The 25,770-nt window shown below is 40.0% G+C and overlaps 1 protein-coding gene across 1 annotated transcript in view; it reads right to left on the bottom strand.

The window, feature by feature from the left end:
• lmf1 (lipase maturation factor 1) overlaps positions 1-25,770 on the bottom strand; it is a 492,498-nt gene that overhangs the window by 133,499 nt on the left and 333,229 nt on the right. Inside the window, exon 4 of the mRNA XM_072559267.1 lies at positions 880-1,047. Within this exon, the coding sequence (XP_072415368.1) occupies positions 880-1,047 (168 nt within the window). The remainder of the gene's footprint in view (positions 1-879; positions 1,048-25,770) is intronic.

A 25,770-nucleotide genomic window follows, 5' to 3' on the forward strand; every position in this document is an offset into this window, starting at 1 on the left:
CTTTGGACTGTGGGAGGAAACCAGAGCACCTGGAGGAAACTCACACAGACATGGGGAGAAGGTGCAAACTCCAAACAGACAGTCGGCCAGGGCTGGAATCGAACTCGGGTGTCTGGTTTTGTGAGGCAGCAGTACTAACCACTGAGCCACCATTCTGCCCTTGGTAGCCTTGAGTATGATAGATGCACATGGCAACTTGCCAGAATTCAAACACATTCACACATGAGGAAGTCACCCGTATCAGACAACAACACAATAGACAAATGATGACTGTGGAACCATAATGTGAGTTGGTGCCTCCTCTATACAAAAGGGACCTGAGGGAAACCCATTAGTAAACTTTAAGATAGTTAGTTAGTCATGGTGAAAATTCTTCATCTTGAGCGGGAATCAAAGTTATAAGGTAATCAATAAACCCAATAACTGTTTCAGGAGGAACATCTTTAAGAACATGAAACTCACTATCACATGCAGCAATGAAGGCAAAGGGTAGCAACACAGTAAAGTGGAATCTGTGTAAGTACTGGAGGGTGAACATTGTCATTGGTTATGCTGGTGGATGAGTAGTAGTAGGGTGGGAGGATAAACTATCAGCACCAGCATGGGCCAAGTAGGTCAAATGGCCTGTTACTGTGCTGTGAGTTATTTGTAACAAATCAACAAGAGTCACCATTTCAAGAAAGGAGGTGAAATATTGGAAAAATAAATGAGGTAGCTACAATGGAGAGGAAAGCTAGGAATATATTAGACAGTTGCAACTTATCCGAGGCAGTGACAGTGTTTTGTTAACGAGGATGCTTTAACCTTATTTGTTTTGTTCTTCTGAGGATCTTGGATCTTGAGAACTGAACCGAACAGGTAGTAAACATTCAAGCTTACCTGAAAAAGGATCTGCAGGATTCCATGGATTACACACATCCTGCGTCCGAGAAATAGGAAAAAGGGCACGATAAGCTCAATGAAATGATTAGTAAGGACTTCAAAGCTGTGGAACCACAATGGGGATCGATGCATATAATATGCAATAGGATTAGGCACAGGTTGAGTCTGTAACATAGAACAAGAAAATGTGAGAATTAACAGAGATGATCAATAGATTTCAATTTATGTGGACAACATATTGAAATTCCAAATAATGTATTGCTCTTGGCAGAGAATAGCTCTGGAAAATACTGACAGTTGTACTTTCTCATGTCTGTTCATAAAACCTATACCTATTTCCCATGTTAATATATACAGACTGTATTTTGGCACATCTGGAAACTCCTCCAACCTGGGCAGCAAATGGATGCCTGGTGTTCTCCACATGCTTGGTACAGATAGGTAGTGCCTGCAACACCAAGAGTGACATCTGGGAAAATCAGACTTTGTGGGTCATAAAGATGAGCAAAACTACCTGCCTGTCTATAACTTGCCCACTATACCTCCTTCGATTTGAAATATGAAGATGTTGGCAAAAGCAGCAGCATTGGCTTCAAATTTTCACAGCAGAACTAAAATTCACTTGTAGATACAGTAACTTTGCATTATATTCAGCCTCAATTGGGCTTGATAGGCTTCTCAGGAAAAGAAGAAGAAAAAAGGCTGAATTAAATAGAACTGGAGATTACTCCACCAGAAAGAATACCAAGAGTTTAGATTAGATTCGATTACTTACAGTGTGGAAACAGGCCCTTCAGCCCAACAAGTCCACACCGCCCCGCCGAAGCGCAACCCACCCATACCCCTACATTTACCCCTTACCTAACACTATCGGCAATTTAGCGTGGCCAATTCACCTAACCTGCACATCTTTGGACTGTGGGAGGAAACCGGAGCACCCGGAGGAAACCCACGCAGACACGGGGAGAATGTGCAAACTCCACACAGAGAGTCGCCTGAGTCGGGAAATGAACCCGGGTCTCTGGTGCTGTGAGGCAGCAGTGCTAACCACTGTGCCACCGTGCCGCCCACCGTGCCAGATCCTGACCAACTGCATCATTTCTTTTAAATGGGGAAAAAAACCTGACATTTATAATATCAATTACTTAATTTTGGAAAACCATGAATTTCAAGTAGTTACTCATTCCGAGGCCATTGATGCAACAGTAGTATTCCAATTAGCTACCAAGTTGGCGTGAACACAAAACTATTTTACTTTCTAGAACTAGAGAGGACCATCAGGGGATCTCGAGGTACTCAAGATGACTTTCAGAAGGTTAGATATCAACAGTGAAAAATGCACAACATATTTGAAAACTTGGATTACATGCGTTTAGATCTGATGTTCATTTTCCTCATAAACAGGATGACAAAAATATATCAACGCTGCCAAAAACAAGAGTGATAGTAATCTCTGTGCAGCCTGGAATTAATAAACTAGTTCTTGTATTCACATTAAGCAAGCACTGATTTCCACCCCCTCCCCACCCCTGAGGACACTACCGCATCCTTCCTTCCTCTTCTAAGACCAATGCAGGAAGCAGCCAGCTATAACTGGAAGTTCACTAACTCCACTGGTGAGGGTCACAATATTATTACTTCCTAGGTCAAGTGAGGTACATGTGTTTGAAATCTTTGTCTAGGCATTTCCTGAGGGGGAGCAATTCAATATTTCTGCAGTGTCGATGCACACAGTTTTCACTTGTGTTGGGATGCCTCTGTTTTTTGATTACAAGCATTTCAATTAGACATTATATATTTTAATATCACTGACTCTATTCAATACACCATAGATTTTGGCAACACAATTGTGCAAATTTCAAAAGGCTTCAACAGAAATTGGAAGCAGAGCCAATTGTTGCTGATCACCAGAGATTTGTACGATTTGGAAACATTAAGCATCCTAGATTTTGTTTATCCATCATGTTAAAGAATATTACTATTATAAATTTGTCAACAGCATCTGAAGCTGTCTAACACCACTTTGCATTTTTAACCAAATGGATTCTGGGTAGGCACATGAGAATAGCAACACCTCCAAGCGTCTCTCTAACTGAAGCACCATCTTTACTTTGATATATGTAATTCTTCCTTCATAAGCATAAGCTCAAAATCCTGCAATTCCTTCCTAACAGCAATTTGTCTGCAGCTCTTCAAGGTGGCAGCCAACTTCCACCTTAATGAGTAGTGGGTAATCATTGTTGATCAGCCAAGACTATCCTTTCCCAAGAAATTTCAATGAACTTGCACTAAATCCATAATCTTGTAATTCAACAACAACAACTTGTATTTATATAGCACCTTTAGTGAAAAAAAGTACTTAAACCATTGAACACCTAACATTCAAAGTTACATGCATTTGGATTACAAGATTAACTATTAGGCTAATTTCCCTTTCCTTTTCTGGAAAGGTTATCACCAGACTTAAGCACCCTTTTTAATCAGGATCTCCAGGAAGAATGCAGATGGTTTGTGGCATCAACAGATTTCGGCCTTTGCTTATTTACAAACACAATGGCTGTACATCCATTTTAAGAAGGGTTTACATTAATAGGTGAACAGCTGATACTTTGCAAGATCTTTTTTGAAAGCGAAAATGAGTTCTCTAACAAAATATCAATATTTGCAGTGAGTGACCCAAACCGTGTGCCAATACTTTCACGTGGTTCCCTGCACTGACGTTTCATAAATCTTCATTTACTTATGGATGAGGGCATAAATCGTGTCTGGCCCACTCTATTACTCAAATACCTATCCTGATCTGAAATTGCAGAATGCTGATTTCCCACCAGTCTATGACTTACATTGGCCCACTTCTCCAGCTGGAGAGCATGAATTGTGATAAACAATTCACAATGAGAAAAAAAGCAAGCAAACATTGAAACTGAAAACAACCATGTGTATCAAAATTTAACAGCATTGCATGTCCATAGATTAAAACGAAGTCACTGCTCAATGCTGACAATATTGGTGGAGAGAAGTGAATAAATAGAAAAGTACACCATTTTAACACAATCATGCCTATGAAATTTATGCCATTGTGTTGAGCGTTTGAGAATAAATAAATTTAATGTGTACATTTTTGGCCTTCCCTGTGTCTAGCTTATGCTAAAATTAATTGGAGAACTCATTAAAGTATATCATAGAGGAGTGCAGCAGCCAATGGCCATTGTCAAACATTTGCCATCAATTCCAATTATGATCATGCACAGTGTTGCACAATCGTACACTTTTACTGCTGTTTTATAAAAGCCTGCACTCGACTGGTAAATTCCAGTTTGGAAGTTACAAAAAAAAACTATTTTTAATCAGATTAATATTAGGCTTTGTTAAGTTATCCTTTGGTGCAAAACAGGCAGTCAATGTGTGACTGCAGGCACCTGAGCTAATTGAGGGCTTCTAAATTGTAATTGTTTTCAGATGTTGGTGGGCCAATCCATTTCAAAACACATGCCTTGTACTTTGCAGTTTAATATATTAAAATCTCAATGCAAAAGATGTCAGGAAGTAATTATTTAATAATTCTTTTCATATATTCATAACTTTAAAATTTAGAGCAGCCGCGTGGTCTCCAATAGATACCTTAACTCTCTAAATAAACGAGTTTATTCTTAAAACACATAGCAGTCTGCTGAATTGTACATAACTGTATTTATCAATATGAGTTCCAAAACAAAATATTTTTGGGTCTATGTTAAAGCTAGCAATGGCTAAGTGAGCACTGAAACTAAATGGCTTTCAAAGATTCAATTCCATTTAATAAAGAACTTTTCGGACAACTAAAATGTTCAAAAGTGTATTTTTATATGTGCTGAGTAAATCAGCAGAATTCAGTGAAAACGGACATCAACCTAAAAATGAATTCTGTTCCTCACACCACAGATGCTACCTGACCTGTTGAGTATTTTGACTTTATTTTTCAGATTTCTTGTACCTACAGGTGTTTTGCCTTGTCTCAGTAAAAAGATCCCTTTGTTGAGGAAAATTGATTTTACAGCAAAAAACCAGCCAGCACTCAGATCAACAATGCCATTATGCTTCTGGCTAAGTAGCAGAAGGAACACAGAGCAGAGTCGAGTCAGCAAATTGGGCACTCCAAGGAATTTTAATGGAATGGAAAAGACTGTGTGGACTGAAAACAATGGAATTCAGGGAGGGTCATCAGGACTAAAGCAGAGGGACCCCAGGAAACGTCACTGCCCCTAACTAGAGGTCATTTTCCTTGGCACCATTTCCATGAAATTCTGTCAATTGTACATTCAGTGGAGGCCCACTGATGATGTTACCTAGTAGGGTGACGAAACGTCTGGAAATGAACATTCCAGCTCAGTGAGTAAACCTATATCCAGAACCTCAACCTGAGCTACAAATCTTCTCAAAACATATCATAAATGCATCATGTTTCTACAAATTCTGGCCCAAGATTCTACAGACTGGTTTTAAAAATAGTTTTTGTTTTAAATTTTCCCTCAATTGCCTCCAGCCAATTTCAATTAATCTGATTGGCCAAATGAACATTAACCAGGGAGGACTTGCCCTGGATGATTCTTCCTTCCATATTAAAAAAACACACCACCAATGACCCAGAGATGGGACAACACATGAATGTAATGTAATTTGAATAAAGACTAAAATAGGGATTCAAATTCAGTTGTAATTTATCTGAAATGTCTTATTTTCAGGTGGCTGGTAAAATGAACAATCAGGAAAAACTGAAATATCAAGACCTTGCAAACTTGTAACAAACTTGTGAGGAAATACCAGGAATAGATAGCTATGATCACACCAATACATTGATTGCCCTATTTAAATGCATGGAATTGTTTCTTTTTAGGATTGAACTGTGTCAAGTTAGGTCATACTTCGAACCAAATGCTTCAGTCTTGGCAGATGGATCATGCCCCAAATTGGATGACCAAGACACTCAGACTAAAGGGAGTTAGCCTGAACACAAAGCGATATGTAAAGAGGAATTACGGGAAACATGGAAAATACTTAAAACTATTCTTTTCTGTTTCTGAAAGAAAACTTGATGATGAAGTACTTTATAATTAGAGGCATATTCCACCAGACAACACATAAGATATTATTGGTACAGCTGTGTTTATCCAACTTGTTCCTTTTCGGACACAGCATTCAATTACAGTTAACAGGCACACCCTGAAATTAATTAGAAGTTAATTGGTGCTGATTAGGAAGGTTGGCAGAGAGCAATTGCTGGTAAGTTCCTGGTTCCAAAAGAAATTGCTTCTCTAATTTTATATTTTTGACAGTTTGAAACATGACATTGGAAGGATGACAGATTTCCAAGATTAAGACATTTGTATATGTCTTATCTAGATAAAGAAATTCTGAATTTGAAATATGAGAAACTGACAAAATGAAGGAGGTGTATGCTGATCTAAGATTTTGAGATGTGTGCAGAGACAGGAGGGTTCATAAAATGCTTTTCCTCACCAAATAGTGTAGTTATTCAGATGTTGTGATTCCTAAAAGAATCCTGCCAATTGCAAATTGCACTTCAACTTTGAATGGGGCTCTAAAGTAGGAATTTGAGAAGTAAAATGACACTCATAATGGAGATACAAGATGGATGAATTTATATCTATTGATGCATTACATCAAAAATCACTCAACTTAATCTTGGGATGATGATCTCATGATTTATTCTGTGATCCAGATCCCTCAAATGAGTACCAGATATTTTCTAATCAGCCTGTTCAGAGATGTTATTGCATACCTCTGGAGCAGGTGGAACCTGATCCTGGGTAGGGACACTACTACTGCACCACAACAGCCCTTCAAGTGAATTAAATACTTATATTTTCTTCTCATGTTTATGTGTCGATATAAAGTGCTGGTCTAGCTCTTCAAATGTAACTTAATATTCTAGTTACTTTTAACCTTAAGAAGTGCTGGCTGTTTTCACTGCACGATGGCAGGATGGACACCTTTCAAAGCATTTTCAAACCATGATGAGTGGTTACTTTAATGAAATAGAATGAGAGTACTGAGTAGGCCATTATACAGGAAAAGACTGAGAGACAAGTATGTTCATTCTCTGTCCAAAAGTGACTGAAATTTTTACCCTCAACTTCCTTTAATACTCCCAAGAGGTTTGCTTTGTGAAGTAATAACTGCTGTTTGAGTTTTTTTCTGACAAATATAATCTTTAAGGGTTGATTGACTCTAACTGTTACATGAAAAAGCCTTTGGAAACTTCTTAGAAGGAACATACCTTTGGAGGTATAAATTGAATCATTCCTCTATACTTTAAAAGATACATTCATTCAGGAAAGTATAACCATAACTTATCTTGAAAATACATCACTGCAGACATAATTCCTTCTAAAAGACAACGCACTTTCCCATTTGCTATCCACTTCAATGTTTTTCTGATGAAGTCTCCTACTGGCAAACGAAAGATTAACTTTATCCACCCTGAGAAGCCCTAGAGGCTGTAAACTTGTGATACTGCGGATGTTCTGCAATCACATGACCGAAACAGGAACATCTGGCTATCATATCATGGTGAAATAGCATCTCAAAGGTATAATAAAAATCAAATGGCTGCCTGACCTACAATTATAAAACCGTTTCTTTACTATTATCCAGCAGCCACTTTGTAGTCAGCTTTTACAGATAGTATTTCTAAGTAAGTTGTAAAAAAAACCTGAATATCCTTACATTTCTGAGATTTTTCTTACAAAATAAAGCTTGGAGGCTAATATGATAACTGAAAGGGTCATCACTTTAGCTAGTTTGAGTTCTAATCAGCCAAAAAGATTACATCAAGTAGCTGCACAGAATATATGGCCCTTATCACCAAGGTAAATTCAAAACAGCCTGTTAATGTCATTTAAATGCAACAGTGACACGACAATGTTAGTCTGAGATTGGCCTCTGGAGTAAGCAGCTCACGGCAGTCAACACAGTGATATACATCTACTCATGAGACAGTAATTCTGCTCAAATCAAGAGACCCACTTGTAAATTCCAAACCTTAGGGCCTAGATACCTGAAGGCACGGTCATTAGCGTTTGAGCATATGGATGTGCAAGAGATCAGAACTAATGGAACTCAATGATCTCAGAAGCTTGTTGAAAAGTGTGGCACTGGAAAAGCACAGCAGGTCAGGCAGCATCCAAGGAGCAGGAGAATCAATGTTTCAGGCATAAGCCCTTCATCAGGAAGCTTGCTCGGCAGGAGTATATCACAAAGATAGGTAAATGGCAGTGACACAGAGGAATTAGAACAAAACAATAAACATTTTAAAATTTAAATCATCATAGAATCCCAACAGTGTGGAAACAGACCATTTGGCCCATCACGTCCACACTGACCCTCCAAAGAGCATCCCCTCCCAGATTCTCCACATCCCTGTAACCCTTCAATTCCAATGGCCAATTCACTTAACCTACACAATGCTGGAAACTATAGACACTTTAGCATGGCCAATCCACCTAACCTGCAGTACTGTGGGAAGAAACTGGAGCATCCAGGGGAAACTCACACAAACTCGGAGAGAACATGGAAACTCCATACAGACAGTCACCCAAGGATAGAATTGAACGCAGATCCCTGGCACTGTGAGGCAGCAGTGCCAACCACTAAGCCACCATGCCACTCTTGGGGCAAATGCTGACAGACTAGGAGCTATGTAAGATAGATCAATGAGAAGTGGAGTAACATGTAAACTGGTCTTGGTATGAGAAAGTGAGGTCTGCAGATGCTGGAGATTAGAGTTGAGAGTGTGTTGCTGGAAAAGCACAGCTGGTCAGGCAGCATCCGAGGAGCAAGAGAATCGACGTTTCATGCCAGAGCCCTTCATCAGGAATGAGGTTGGGAGCTGCACGGGTGGACAGATAAATGGGAGGGGGGTGGGGCTGGTGAGAAGGTAGTTAAGAGTGCAATAGGTGGATGGAGGTGGGGCTAAAGGTGATAGGTCGGAGTGGAGGGTGGAGCGGATGGGTGGAAGGAAGATTGACAGGTCGGACAGGTCATGAGGAGGGGAAATGAGGAAACTGGTGAAATCCACATTGATGCCCTGGGGTTGAAGGGTCCCGAGGCTGAAGATAAGGCATTCTTCCTCCAGGCATCGGGTGATGAGGGAGCGGCGATGGAGGAGGCCCAGGACCTGATGCCCTCGGCAGAGTGGGAGGGGGAGTTGAAATGTTCGGACACGGGGTGGTGGGGTTGATTGGTGCAGGTGTCTCAGAGGTGTTCTCTAAAGCGCTCTGCGAGAAGGTGTCTGGTCTCCCCAGTGTAGAGGAGACCGCATCACGAGCACTGGATACAATAAATAACACGGGTGGACATGCAGTGAAATTTTGATGGATGTGGAAGGTTCCTTTAGGGCCTTGGATGGAGGTGAGGGGGGAGGTGTGAGCGCAGGTTTTGCAATTCCTGCAGTGGCAGGGGAAAGTGGCTTGTGAGGGGCATTGATCTGCAACACCTTCACCTCCATCCAAGGCCCCAAACGGCCCTTCCACAATAACAACGTACATTTATTTAGGAATTTAAAAAAAATATAATTTAGCGAAAACAGGGTCTGGAGTACAAAAGGTGGTCTCATCAACAAGTTGTGTTTGAAGAAAGAACAAGAAAAAAAGTGAAAAATGCAAGGTGAGAGTTTAGGGATAAGGTATGGGTGTACATTAAAGGAAATTAGATCCAGTGGATGGGAAAGGGTGGGAAGTAGCACAGGCAGCTGATTGGCTGGTTGCAATCTTTCTGACAAAAATGTGCTTATTATTGTTAATGTTGAGCATGGAGGAAGGAGAAGATGATAGTTTAAGACGATATTTAAAGGTGAAGAAAAGAAGCCAGGTGTTATTATCACTTTCCCTAAATTATCTCTGAACTTCAGTGATGGACAGCAATCCTCAGATAGCTCTGAAAATGGTCTAGCCAGATCGGGTGATAAATGGTCGATATAGCTCTCACCAAGGATCTTCAAGTCTATGCACTGTGAATGTAAGGGAATAGAAATGAGGGGGATACAGAGAAGAATAATTAGAATGGGAAAGCGTACTAGTTCCAGTAGGGTCAACGCAAGGTGGTGAATCGGATGTAATTTAGCAAATCAATTGCTTTCAAGATACCATGATGGATTAAAGGCTGGATAGCTGTGAGTTTAGTTGTGCTGAGGTAAGTGACCTAAGGGGAGTATTTTTCATGGTTGGACACAATAAAAGTGGATAGAGAATTTTTAAAAAATGATCAAAGCCATCTCTGTCAGAGATATTTACTATAGGTGTAGAGAGGCTCTGTGACAAACGGAGTGATTGAGACTGAGGTAACAAGACTATGGGTGAGGGTTTCATCACCAGACGAGTTAAGCCATGTATAGAGACAAGAGATATTACAAGAGGAAGAGATGGGGAGAATTATCATGGCACAAATAGTCATTGGAGATGAAGCAGCAATAGGAGATAATCATATGCATAGTTGTCTGCTTGTAACTGATACATCAGAAAGGTGGCACTAATCATTCCAGTAACTAAACATAATTGTGAGCAAATGCTGCATGATGCTGTGCTTCTTCCAAGAAAAAAAATCTTCCTCTTGGAGACAATGAGTAGACTCTTATAGGGCACTGAATGAGATTGGCTACCATTTCCCAGGAGCAAACTGGGTATTAAGAATTTTCAATATGCAATTCAAAGCAGATAGGCAGCGATTCAGATGGCTGCTTGCTCCAAAGGACTTTGCTGCTGGACATAAGCACCAAACTTCAGGACATACTCCATGGGTACCAGTCACATTCACCCTAGGTTTACAGACATTGACATCTGACATGCCAGCCTCTGAGCACATCATGGTATCTCTTTCATGCACTCACAGAATAGTTCTGTACTTCAGTGCTGCATCTCAGGCTGCACTGCAACTCTCATGGTAATACTGCAGCAAGGACACTGTGTGCTCAGAGACCCACACCCAGTTCATGGACTGGACTGGGCTGTATCTGTGGGCTCTTCACTTGGTTTCTCACCTCTCACTCACTCTAAGCAAACCTGGATCCTCTCAGCACCCCTATCTTGATTTTCCATTTGTATCTGGTCATTAAGCCAGAGATATTAGGCTCACAGTACTCTTGTCTCGCTGGGCATAGATACAAAGCCAAGACATTTTTCATGACTGTCAGCAGTCCTCAGTCAAGTCAAGTGAGATAGCCTTCGGTCAGGGGTCCTGGTAAGTCAAGGATAGCCTTCAATACCAGTCCGGGAGTGTGAACACCAAGCCAAAATCAAAATCTAAGGCTTGTCCAAATATTTCCATTTAAAACAAGAATACACGATTAACTGAGTGTTTAGACCATACAAAAATAGTCAATTTTACTTTACAAATGGCTCCTTTTAACCAAGGATAATTGAATGAGTTATCTGAATCATTTTAAAATGACCTGACATAGTTTATAAACCAATAGCTAAATATAAGTATTTTACTTCATTCATATTGTCATGCTATTTATTAAGAGTGTTCTCTCCCCCAAAGGTTAAAAAAAGTGTGACAGCAAAGATCTTGAACTCTTCAGCCATGCATACAAATCCAAACTATATTCATTTTTATAATTCAGATTTGTATTTTAGTAGCAAGAACTAAAATCAACATTCACAGGTAGAAATAAATACAGGTCATTCTGCTATAAAGTGACAGTTGTGCTGCTCTGCAACCTCACACTTAGAAAAATCGCACTGTGGAAAACTGCTAATGAAAATTCGCACTATGGAAAACAGCTAAAGAAAATTGCACTATGAAAAGCTGTTATAGAAAATTTGCACCATGGAAAACAGCTATAGAAAATTGCACCATGGAAAACTGTTATAGAGGATTTGCACTATGGAAAACTGCTATTGAAAAATCGCACTGTGGAAAACTGCTATTGAAAATTTGCACTATGGAAAACTGCTATAGAAAATCGCACTGTGGAAAACCATTATAGAGGATTCGCACTATGGAAAACTGTTATAGAAAATCGCACTATGGAAAACTGTTATAGAAAATCGCACTATGGAAAACAGCTATTAAAAAATCACACTATGGAAAACAGTATAGAAAACTGCACTATGGAAAACTGCTATAGAAAAATCGCACCATGGAAAACCGTTATAGAAGATTTGCACTATGGAAAACAATATAGAAAATTCACACCATGGGAAACAGTTACGGAAACTTGCATTATGGAAAACCACTATAAAAAAAATCGCACTGTGGAAAACCGCTATAGAAAATTGCACTGTAGAAGATCACTAATAGAAAATCACTATATCCTTTCAGTAAAAGTTTGCGTTATCCAAACAACGGCCACACTTTGTTAATTGCATTATAGCCATATCGCACTGACCAATGCACATTTCAGCAGAATGAACTGTAGATGAAGTCATTGAGCATGCAAAGCTAGATGTGTGTTAACTTTAAAATGTGGACAATTCTGTCAACAAGAGAAATTTCAGTGTATGGAGGCAGATAAAAGAAAGGAAGATTAGTGTTTCTTTGGCACCTTTGCTAACTTCAAGAACACCTTAACTGCTAATTACGTACTTTTTGAAGCGTAATCATTCTTTTAACATAGGAAACACAGCAAATAATTTCCACAGAGAAAGATCCCGCAAAGAGTGATTGCAAAAATAACTGGATCATCTGTTTTTGGTCTTGGCTGAAGGATAAATATTTACCAGGACAACAGAGAAAACTTTCTGTTCTTCTTCAAAATAATGCCATGGCAGATTTTATGTCCAGCTGAGAGAAGAAAAATGCAGATTTATCATCCTTATTACAGCACTTTTGACAATGAAGAATATCTTGAGTACTACACTGCAAGTGTCAGCCTAATTTACATGCTCAGGTTTCTGGGGTAAGACTGATGAGCTTGTGATTGTGAACCAAATCTCTTCTGACCCGACCTAAATCGCAATAAATTCTGTTCAGGCATCACCTCTGTGCTGACCGACCACTTCTCATTGTGGTGTTCAAATCCCACCATGGTTTCATCCTTTGCTTTTTGTCTAAATTCCTTTGCAACCCTCTGAGATCTCCATATTTCTCGAAATTTGGTGCATCACTCAACCACTGGCAGCCTAAGCTTTGTGCTTTGGAAATTCCTGCTTCAACTTCTCTGCTTTTTCTCTTCTTTGAAGACTCTTTTTAAGCTACTTATATGATTAAACAAGTCCCGATAATTTGTTCTTTGGCTTGGTGTCAGAGTTTGTTCTATTACAATCCTGTGAAATGCCTTAGGATATTTTGCTATGTCAAAAGTTCTACATTAAAACAATTTGTTAATTGCGATATAAGGATCCTGCTAGCCAAGTCATTGTTGTCTCAACGTTATGACGACACGAAAGTAATTCAATGCATGTTTCTAAGAGACATGACAGGTCGGGATATAAATAGCAGTCTTAATGTAGATAAGTCAAATATAAATAAAGTACTGCTTAAATCTGGATACACCCTGTCAATCAGATTAAAGTGAATATTTACCTTTTAATATAGAAATCTTCTACCAAAATCTAAAATAATTGATTAATACAACAAAAAACTTGATAAAATATTTACTTAGTGGGTTCCAGCATTCCACAAGAATTTTATGCCCACAGAGCAGTGCCTACTAATAATGGGGACACAATGATCTACCACTCCGGGTGCTCCGGTTTCCTCCCACAATCCAAAAATGTGCAGGTCAGGTGAATTGGCCATGCTAAATTGCCCGTAGTGTTAGGTGAAGGGGTAAATGTAGGAGTATGGGTCTAGGTAGTATACGCTTCAGTGGGTCGGTGTGGACTTGTTGGGCCGAAGGGCCTGTTTCCACACTGTAAGTAATCTAATCTAAGTAATCTAATCTAATCTAATCACTAGCCACTGAAACACATTCTCGGTCAAATGCAGGATGAGCCATTCATGACACCACAAAAAAACCCAGATGTTATCTATTTATTCCATCTAAAAAGATCCCAAGTCTTCCTCTTTTAGGTTCCCTTATACCACTACCTGAACAGGCCAGGCCTCGCCAAGACACGGTAAATAATACTTTTTATCTGACTTAACTGACCTTGAATTTTTATTTCTGGGTTTTCTATCTTTCACGGGAGAGTTATGGCTGCAGGTTAGGAAGCTTCCACCTTGAGGAGGAACTTCCCCTGGAGGTCACAGGTAGAAACAGGAAGTCAGATAGAAAAATACGTTAAGAACAGAAGAACAAGACACCTGATGGTGAAAAAACGTCCAATTTTCCACCCAAGGTTTTTACACAGAGATGAGAATCTTGTTAGCCAGCGGCAAGAGGCCGACTTGCATGGATTAACATCTCATTATTACCAAATCTGACCTAATTTACATGTAATTTGTCATTTTACCAGGCACTGAACAGAAACAAGACAGCAACAACATTCAACATGAAAATCTGATGGTTACTATGTGGTTCCAGCACACCCCTCACTCCTCCAGGCCTCCACCTACTAACATCTTAGGACATGGTCCATGACATTAACTGCCTGCTTCCTTTATCCTGGGGGTAGCATCAGACATGCACCAGCCTCACCACATCATCATTGCATATCTTTGACTCACTTTGAATAAAGGCCACCACTTCAATGCTGTGTTTTGGAGTGCACCAATGCCTTTCATTGAACAAAGTGGCCTGGCATTATCATTATAAAGGAAAATTCACCCATCTCTTTCATTGAACCGACATGTTACATTATAATTAACAATATTAAATAGCTTGTTTCCATTTTTCCAACTTCTCTTATCCCTTCTTTTTGTGATTCATATTGGGTTCAAAATATTTTCAGATGTCACAAGGTCCTTTGAACACCTTGCCCAAATAATTTTCAATTTGTTTTCTACATTACAAAAGTAGGTACAGACCAGAAATACTTAATTGACTATCAAGCACTTTAGGATATCCTACTGTGGAGAAAGGAGCTGTATACATGATTGCAACCTGGATGGAAGAGTGCACTGGTAACGAAGCCCTACAATTCCATAAGCTGACCAACTGAATCACCAAGTCATTAAGTTAACCGACCTTGATTGCTATCTAAGACAAAAACTCACATTAGGTTTTACTTAAAAACAAACAAAAGTATGAGCAAACTTATCCTTTAACAAGTGACAAAACTGATTATTAAGTATTACTATGCAATCTAAACAATATTCCCTTTAATTCCAAACATGCACACATTCATTCACTAATTGGATACTCAGGACAGACAGGTCTGCAGAAATACCAAGGGTGGGTGGAAAACATAGACTAAAGGAAACAAATTCTGACCAAACCACAAGGATCGAATGAGGTGACTTTGAGTTCTCCTATGGCGATGAAACTATAGTATTGTTCACCACACAGCAATAAAATATCCTCGATTTGTTAGCTAGTCAGGTGCATCCAGTCTTTGCTTGGATTAGAAGCTCTTCTTTTCAGTGTATTTGAGTGTTGTTTCATTTCACTCACAGAGAATGAGAGAGACTTGTTTTTTTTGTAGGTCCCTTCCCAAGTTTGTCACAAACTGCAATTTAAAACTCCAAAAGGTATTAATAAGCAAAAGTACCCGATGCCAGTTTGTTTCACAAATGTACCATATCCAGCTTCTCCAAAACTAATATGACCTTGTGTAACCAACAAATGAACTCCATACAGTTCCACCTTTAACCTTCCAATTGCAAAAAAAAAGCACCTGGTATATTTTCTGGAACACAGTAGTGACCAAACTTCCATTTTCTCAGTTGATTTTCCAACATATAAAAGTCTTGACAAAATGTAATCCATTCCAAGTCTTTGCAAAAACCTCCTCATATCAGAATTTGGTCAGTGACCACCAGAAAGAGATTTGCTATTCCCACCAAGTTGGACAATACCCTTGAGGCATGAACGCTTGCACATTTTCCAGCGGAGATTAATGAATATTGATGGGATGCTTAGAACATGTTTTTGCCTTGGCTTTAATCCTTTTCTTGTTCTGGGCTATCAAGACAAAACCAATTGAACTGAAGTAGAGGGCTTACAAGTTCTGGTGAGGCAAGGGTATTTACAGAATAGTTGTCTATCATTATATTGAGATTTGTTAGGCCATTTTTAAAAACCTTTTGACAAATCCCAGGCTGAAATTAGTAAACCTATATTGAAATAACAGCACAGAAACAGATCATGCTACACAAGTCTATGCTGCTGCTTATACTCAATACAAACCCAACCAACATATCGTCCATTCCTCTTTCCCTTATATGTTTCATCTAGCTTCCCCTTAAATCCATCTATGATTTTTGCCTTAATCACTCCTGTTAATGACAGGCACACCCTCACCACATTTGAGTGAAGAGATTTTATCTGAACATTGTTGAGTTAGAGTGACTATCTTGTGTTCATGACCCCTCTTTTTGGACCAGCTTAGCATGGATCAGACCAAACGTGAACCTGAAATTTTCCTGGTCTAAATAGCTCAGCATGACACTATGCATTTTGTGTACTCAGGCTTTGAGGGAACTGGAGAAACAGATTACAACATGAATGATTTTTTTAAAAGTCTTGCCTTTAAATTACTTTCACTGTATATGTCAATTTTTCATATTTAAACAAAAATTCAAAGATCTGTATAATTAAGTCCACTAGGAATCATAATGGCTTATGGAGCAGCCTGAATCAAGAACTGTCTTCCTAGAACAGTCAAAAGCAATTCTCAATCCGGAGGAAAACATACAAAATCAGCACGCTTTCAGAGAGAGTACTTTGCCAAAACGATGTGTGTTTGACCCAGAACTGGTCCAGTCATGAAACTTGGCAATTTACAAGAGACAGTATGCCGCACCACAATCCCAGAGGCATTAAATCAAGATCAGATGTCAGCTGTTCAACAGCAGGGGAAAGTTGGGTACTTTTACTGAGTGCTTTATGCTCACTTTTTAAAAGACTGGGAATCACAAACTGCCTACTACTTCAGTGCAATGAGTGAATGCAAATTTTACATGGTCTATAACAGACATGAGCTGCACAGTTTGTGAGGAGCTGAGACTATCTTTGGGGTTAAAATTATTTAGCGGTAGCATTTCAGCACTTAGGCCACTATTTATGCAAACAGTGTTTCACTGCTTTCCTTTTACAATTTCTCAAGTCATGTTATTTACTCCACAAATGGGAATGTCCTTCCGGTACCAACTCAAACCACGTCAGTCAAGAATATTGATAACAACTGACTATAGGGGAAAGGGATGAACTGATGCCTAGCCTTTGCTGAATGTGGCAGTAGTAATGTGCAGAAAAATCTCAGGCTATCTTGCCTGTATTTCACCAATGAAGCTTAGGCTGGTTCCAAAGGACTCAAAGAAATCCCTTGTTTGTTCTCACCTAGTGACATTGATTTCTGGACACTCTGAGAAAGGAAACCATCTTTGTCCATGTAGTGACAGTAGGGTTACCTAGCCACTTTTAAAAATACACGTCCATACATTTAAAAATATAGTTGTTCAACCCACTGTAAAATTGTACAATAAAGTGCTTACTCTGAGATTTTGACCTTCATTGTCATTCAGGAGTGTTTCTCCAAGGTGAGCTTGTCTTTTGGAAACTAATAGCTAATTTTTCAGGGCTTTGTGGCTAAGCTGGGGCCAGCTCTATGGTACTGGTTGTGCAAATACCTCACATGAGGCCCAATCCCCAAAGTAAACATGCAGCCAGAACATTCAAACCTAATGGACACCAACTAAACTGCCAGACAGCAAGATTTCTGATCAAAACATTCTGTGCCAAATCCAATGTGCACTAAGACTTGCATAAACAAGGATAAATTTACTCAATGCATTTTGACACTTACAGAACAATCATATTGACTGATTATTGCTTCCAATAATGCCATTCTCCTGTCAAATTTCCTTGTATTAAAAATACAAAGAAACAGATACGGATATATTGAATTGAAGGGCAAATAACTTCGTGTTTATAAAGCTATTCTGTTACAAATGACTCACTTCCAGTGATATATTTGCTTACAATAAAGTTCTACTATGCATTTTGATGATTTAGTACACTTCACGCTATGATGTACGTAGATAACCTCAAAAGAGAGAACACCAAGTTATTACATTGTGAGTGGCATCATATGCAACAAAGTAAAAGGGTTTTCACACTGAAGAATGGTATACTGAATGCTGCGTAAGTGACAGGGCAAATGGGTCACTCAGTCTCAAAGATAAAGCTCTCACCACAATGTGTAAATTGAAGATAGCTTGAATATTTCATTAATTATCGTGTTGACATTTTTTAACAATGTATTTTGATGAGGTGAGCCTCCTGCCCTAAAAATTATACATGTTTGACTTTTGCACCAGTATAGCATAGCCCACAATTTCAGGAATGTCCAAAAGTATCTTTACAATAACAATTAAACTTCAAATGTACTTTATTAGTGGTAAGATACTTTTGGATGTCCTGAAATTGTAGGTAATGCAGTTGCCATTGTAAAGGATGCAAACTTCCACAAACAGCCCAATGTGATAATGATATCTCACTCCATAGTGAGTGTGAACCTAGACTTTGAGCTAATGCCTCTGGTCTAAGACTTGAGCCCATAAGCTTCCGACTCAGAGAGAAGAATCATAAACATGTTACACTTGACAATACACAATTTATATCAGTGCATGGTAGCATGCTAATTACATGAGTTGATCTTTCTGAATAGGCATGTGCAGTAAAAGTAAAGACTGAAACAGTATAGGCAGTGTTTGCCTCCCTAGAGGCAGACAGAGGGGAAATAATTGGAAGAATTGGCCTGGAAAAATACTCACCATTTTCTCACTACATCAATAACTATATTCTGGAGAAGGTCCATTAGGAACTTCCCCGACCAAGACTTCCCCTGCCACTCATTATGGTCTTTAAGTGGTCAATAAATGGCTACGTAAGGACCTCAGCTTGCCATCTCCTCAATTAGCCACCTACCATCAGATGAGAAAGCTGGTTAGTTTACTTATGACAAATTTGCACCCTATATGTGAAATTGTAGGGACTCTTGGGGGGGGGGGGGGGGGGGGGGAGGCGGTGGCACGGAGGCTCAGTGGTTAGCACTGCTACCTCACAGCACCAGGGACCCAGGTTCTATTCCAGCCTCTGGCTACTGTCTGTGTGGAGTTTGCACATTCTCCCCGTGTCTGCATGGGTTTCCTCTGGTTGCTCCGATTTCCTCCCACAATCCAAAGACATGCACACTAGGTGAATTGGTCATGCTAAATTGCCCATAGAGTTAGGTGCATTAGTCAGAGGGAAATGGGTCTGGGTGGGCTACTCTTCGGAGGGTCGGTGTGGACTGGTTGGGCCGAAGGGCCTGTTTCCACACTGTAGGGAATCTAATTTAATCTAATATGTAAAAAGAAGGTTTCAAAGAAAAAAACGTGCAGATATCATGGCATGATTGGCCACAATATATCATCAAAGCAATCTGTACATTGCTGAAGGAAGGTTATATTGTCAGAGATGTTGCCCTGCCTGACTCTTGAAGATCAAAAATCTATCTAACTCAGGCTTGAATATAATCAAAATCTAGCTCCGCTACTTTCTGTGAAGTAAAAAATTTCAAGTCACCTGAGGGACGTTCCTCCTCGATGTAATCTCAAATAGGTCTCTTTTCCTTAAACTGTAAACTTAGTTCCAGATTCCTTCACTAAAGGAAACATTCATATCTCATTCTTCCAGTACTCAATGATTACAGGCCCAACCTTTTTTCATAGGAGAATCCCTTCAGCCCAGAAATTAGCCGACTGAACCTTCTCTGAACCATCTCCTATACAAGTACATCCCTTCTTAAGCAAGGGGATCAAAACCGTACACAGTACTTTGTGGTCTCACAAATGCTCTGTGTGGTTAGACCCCTACTTTCCTCCTTCAAACCCTTGAAATAAAGGCTAATATTTAATTTGCCTTCCGAATTACTTGCTGTAGCTGCATGCTAACTTTGTGATTTATGTACAGGGAAACCCAAATCTCTCTGCAGGCATCATTCTGTGGTCTATTTCCAGCAAAATAATATAACACTGCTTAATTCTTCAAACTCAAATAGAGTCAAAGTTTTGAAAAATTTGCTAAACATTTGCCCACTCATTCAACTTTTGAAACTATTTGCATTTTGGCATAGCCGTTTTTAAGAAAAAATTCTCAGATCATCTTTAGAGAGTTTACAGATCAAGCACAGAATCATAAGGTGATATTTCCATTATTTCATTTGACAAACCTAAGGTCTTTGTTGCTAAACTGTTCAGTTGTACCACTAGTAAATGCCAGAATTGGTTTCTTAAAAACAATGTGTCCTCATTGACTGATTGCTTGTGTTCTACAAAAACTAATTTAAATTCAGAAAATCTGGCTCAAATTGTCCATTGATTAAGATTTTCCAATATTAACATTTTAAAAAAAATCTACGTTTCAGCTTGGCTCACTGGTCCAGTTACAAATGAATAATAGATTTAAGCCCCACTTCAAGATGCAGACCCACAACCTAAGGCCAGCACTTCAGTCCAGCTGTATGATAATATTGCATTTGAAACCCAAGGCCTTTTTCCATTCTGTGCTCAGGATCCCATGATACTAATCGCCAAACCCTAATCACCCGTCGCCTGGAGGAAGAACGCCGCATCTTCCACCTTGGAACCATGCAACCACACAGGACCAATTTGGATTTCACCAGTTTCCTAATTTCCCCTCCCCCCACCTTAGCTCAGTCCCAAGTCTCCAAATCGGCAACACCCTCTTGATCTGTCCATTTTCCTTCCCACCTATCCGCTCCACCCTCCTCTCCAACCTATCACTTTCACCCCCACCTTCATTGACCTATCACATTCCCAGCTGCTCCCCCAACCCCACCCTCCTCACATTTATCTCCAAGCCCTCCCTGGCCCATAAACCTCTTTCCTGATGAAGGGCTTACGTCTGAAACGTCGATTCTCCTGCTCCTTGGATGCTGCCTGACCTGCTGTGCTTTTCCAGTACCACACTCTTGACTCTAATGACAGCTGAAGGCGAAACAGCTCTTGCATATATACCACTCTTAAATGCCAATACCAGTTATTATTGTCCAGAATTGTGTACCAGAAAGGGCACTGAAAATAGATTCAGTTGTAACTTTCAGAAAGCAATGGATATATGCATTAATAAAACCTACTCTGGGGTATAAGACTGGGGGGAAAATTGAAAAAGAAAATTGAAAAAATTGAACAGTTGAGTGGAGAACTGCCATGGCCCAGCATGTAGCTCTCTCTTAAAAGTACCTTTTCAATCAGTAACCTGTGATGCAGAAATTCCTAACAAGGAGAAAGACGACACAGGAAGATCCAAAGACAACAACTTACAGCTGCCTGGTTTTGAGATAAGAAGTGTTGTTCTGTAAATCTTAATTGGGAGTTTTATCAGACTAGCATAATAGAAGGGAAAGTAATTCAAAGTTTGGGAGAAGATTTGTAGCTCGGGTGCTCGTTGTTGTGGTTCTGTTCGCCGAGCTGGGAATTTGTCTTGCAAACGTTTCATCCCCTGTCGAGATGATATCCTCAGTGCTTGGGACCCTCCTGTGAAGCCAAACAGAGAACAGCCAGGGAATTTCTAGAGGCATGGCACTCATCCACAGTCTCTATCAACAAACACATCGACCTGGACCCAATATACCGGCCACTACAGCGGACAGCTGGAACTGACAACCGGAAGCGGCAGAGACAGGCCACTATAAATGCCGGAGGAAACAGCACAGAAGCGCTTCACAGGAGGATCCCAAGCACTGAGGATGTCACCTAGACAGGGGATGAAACGTTTGCAAGACAAATTCCCAGCTCGGCGAACAGAACCACAACAAGGGAAAGTAACAGATAGGTTAGAGAAAGAAATTATAATTAGTGGTTAGATAATTATTTTCTGTTTTATTTGAAGAAATAAAGTTAATTTTTACTTTGCATAGTTCTTGGCCAAGAAGAGCAAGAATGTGGGCAGCTCTTATAGAGGTAGCTTAGCCATTGTGGGTTGAATGCTGTGAGATTCTATGATTCTATTTACTTTTGAGATTACTTAGGACAGCCATTATATTTAACTATGTAAATTACCATATTTCAAAGCAGATCACTGTGGACAAGAGATTCAGAAGATAAAGTCCAATTTGGATGTGCCTTGTTCTTAATAGGTTACAACTGCTTCATGAAATGTTCAGTCTATCTTTGTTTTACAGGCAAATAATTCCAATCTCCTGACTGAAGATAAAATACCGACCGAAAGGAATTCTATTGCAATTACAGGATGCGATGAATGATTAGAATGGAGCGATATCGGTGGTAGCTGCTGAGCAGCTCTTAACCAATCCCATGCATAAAACATGCCCAATGAGATCCTGTAACTCACTGCAATATACCACTCCAAGTTAAGTAGTTTCAATCCTAAACCACCTTCCTGAGATGTTCTTTCAACAAAAAAAACTACATCAATCAAATATATTTCCGGAAGCATTATTACTACAGCTTGGAAATGGCATATAATTATTTCAGGTAGATTTACTTAAAGTCATTTCCTTAGACTGTGCATAAAAACAAATCCATTTAATATGTTCTGAATCAGGGATACCACACATTTGCAACTGCGTGGCGAATATGTAATATCAATGGAAAACGGCATATAGGTTAATGCTGTCCTGGGGGCAGATTTACTCAAATCCTGCTCAGGTTTATACCGGTAAATGGGATAATGGATTTTCATGCCAGTTGTGATGCATTGGCCCACTGGCTGCTGTTGGTCCGTCTTACATTTGCAAAATCTTTTGTATGTGGCCCCATGAGGAAACCTTTTGTAATTAATCTTCATTGTCACAGAAAACTCATTGTAATGGAATATAAAAGGTATGTGACCTAAGCATGGGGATATTTGTGTTTGCAGGTGTGTGAATGTGGGTGGCATTTGGAAAGAATAACCTATTTCCAATTTTGGCATAAAAACAATCACATTATTAGTGACATCGTGGGCCGAGAGTGGGTGCGTAATTTCTACTTAACATTAAATAAGTGTTATTAAAAGAACAAATTAATAAACTGAAGCAGCACAGATTAACTCTTTATAATTATCGAAGTGGACACTCCTGAAACAACTCCCCATGTTTAAATGTTCGTCTTTGACCAGGTTTTTGGACACCTGTATTCATATCTCCTTAAACAAAAGCAAATACGGCAGGAAATACTTCACAAATCAGACAGCGTCTATGGAGACACAAGCATATATATCCTTATGTGAGGTTAAAATCAAGTTGTGCCTCTTTATATTCCTGGCATATGCCTTGCCATGTTTTACAACATTAAAGGTACTAAATAAATTCAAGCTATTGTTACAATTATCTATAATACTGAGAGTCATAGAGTCATAGAGATGTACAGCATGGAAACAGACCCTTCAATCCAACCTGTCCAAACCAACCAGATATCCCAACCCGATCTAGTCCCACCTGCCAGCACCCGGACCATATCCCTCCAAACCCCTTCCTATTCATATACCCATCCAAATGCCTCTTAAATGTTGCAATTGTACCAGCCTCCACCACATCCTCTGGCAACTCATTCCATACACGTACCACCCTCTGCGGGAAAAAGTTGCCCCTTAGGTCTCTTTTATATCTTTCCCCTCTCACCCTAAACCCCTCAGGCGACTGACTGTGTGGAGTTTGCACGTTCTCCCCGTGTCTGCGTGGGTTTCCTCCGGGTGCTCCGGTTTCCTCCCACAGTCACAAAGATGTGCAGGTCAGGTGAATTGGCCATGCTAAATTGCCCCTAGTGTTAGGTAAGGAGTAAATGTAAGGGTATGGGTGGGTTGCACTTTGGTGGGTCAGTGTGGACTTGTTGGGCCGAAGGGCCTGTTTCTACACTGTAAGTAATCTAATCTATGCCCTCGAGATCTGGAATCCTCGACCCCAGGGAAAAGACTTTGTCTATTTATCCTAACCATGTCCCTCATAATTTTGTAAACCTCTATAAGGTCACCCCTCAGCCTCCGACGCTCCAGGGAAAACAGCCCCAGCCTGTTCAGTCTCTCCCTGTAGCTCAAATCCTCCAACCCTGGTGAGAAATGAATGCAATGCCATAATATCATTAGTTAATAATATTTTCTCTCTTCCCTAATCATCCACTCTCAATGTCACTGTTTGAATGTTTGCTACAACTTTTCTTCTCTTATGTTTTCTACTGCTTTAGAATTTGGATGGAATGAGTGAGTGGGGTGGGGGTGGGGTGATGGGGAGAGGGGGATCAATTTAGTTTAGTTGCTTAACAGTTATCATATGGTTCAGAAAATATCAAGATCAGAGGGTTTGATCTTCATCTGGATGAGACAGCCCTTTCCCATTTTAAGAAAAAGTCATATGCAGTGGTTTGGCAATGCTTTAATAATCAAACACACTATCGAGGAGGAGGAGGAGGAGGAGGAGGAGGAGGAGGAGGAGGGAACGAGATTACAGACACCAGCCTGCCAATTTAACATTAACATTGCTAAAAACAGGCACAAACCTAACACTCTCCATCAGCACCACTGAAGATAAAGACGTTTTTTTTAATAAACCTGTTCAGAAGTGATATGACACACCTCCATTTAGTGTGAGATATGAATTCAGGGTATGTTGCTCTGAGTTTGACATGCTACATTGAAAGTGGACCATATTTTTGAATTAATCTGTTTGGAGATTGTGGGCGGCACGGTGGCACAGTGGTTAGCACTGCTGCCTCACAGCGCCTGAGACCCGGGTTCAATTCCCGCCTCAGGCGACTGACTTTGTGGAGTTTGCACATTCTCCCCGTGTCTGCGTCGGTTTCCTCCCACAGTCCAAAGATGTGCAGGCCAGGTGAATTGGCCATGCTAAATTGCCCATAGTGTTAGGTAAGGGGTAAATGTAGATGTAGGGGTATGGGTGGGTTACGCTTCGGCGGGGCGGTGTGGACTTGTTGGGCCGAAGGGCCTGTTTCCACACTGTAAGTAATCTAATCTAATCTAAAAAGAGATGTTTTGATCCATCTCTGGGGCCAGTAGGACTTGAAGCCAGACTTTCTACCTCAGAAATAAGGGCATTACTGCTGTGCCATAAGTCTCACCAAGAGTAGGTAGTTCTCCATCTTTAAATAGACTTCGGTGGAGTGGTTAAGGTGACCAGGATCAATGGCATTTACAGGAAACTGTGATGAGAAATACACAGGAATAAAACAATATGCTTATAGGGTGAAATATGCAAGGTTAGAGGAGGCTTAGAAAAACTTGGTTTGATGGGATGTTTCTCTGCTGAAATTTCCTGATTTGTTACCATGTGGGTGGTGGGCAGGTTTAGGAAGTGAAGAGATGAGTTACTCACTGTAGAATCTCTCGCTTCTTGTTCACAGTACTTTTATGGCTGGTCCAGTTCAGTTCCTCATCAACGGTAAATTCAGGGATGGGTGTGGTAAAAGATTCACTGATGACAATGCAATTGAATGTCAAGAAGAGATGGGCACAGTCTCTTTTTATTGGAGACACTCACTACCTGTTTGCCACTTATCATCCCAAGCTTGGATGGTGTCCAGGTCTTCCGGCATGATGATACTGAGTGCTTCGGTATCTGAGAAGTCTTGAAGGGTGCTGAAAGTTGTGCAATTATTAGTGAACATCCCACTTCCGACCTTATAATAGCCTTATAATAGAGGGAGGGTCATTTTCTTTTTAATTCCAAAATTCCAAAGGTATATTCACAAATATATCTTTATATGCATACACAGTCACTAAAGCAGTTCAGTTCTGTACAGTAGCATTTGGAGAAACAAACAAACATTGGTGTTTGGCTATACAACAAAACAAACCAAAGGCATTTCTTCCTTATTCAAGACAATATT

Source organism: Chiloscyllium punctatum, chromosome 40 (genome assembly GCF_047496795.1).
Source record: "Chiloscyllium punctatum isolate Juve2018m chromosome 40, sChiPun1.3, whole genome shotgun sequence".
Lineage (NCBI taxonomy): Eukaryota > Metazoa > Chordata > Chondrichthyes > Orectolobiformes > Hemiscylliidae > Chiloscyllium > Chiloscyllium punctatum.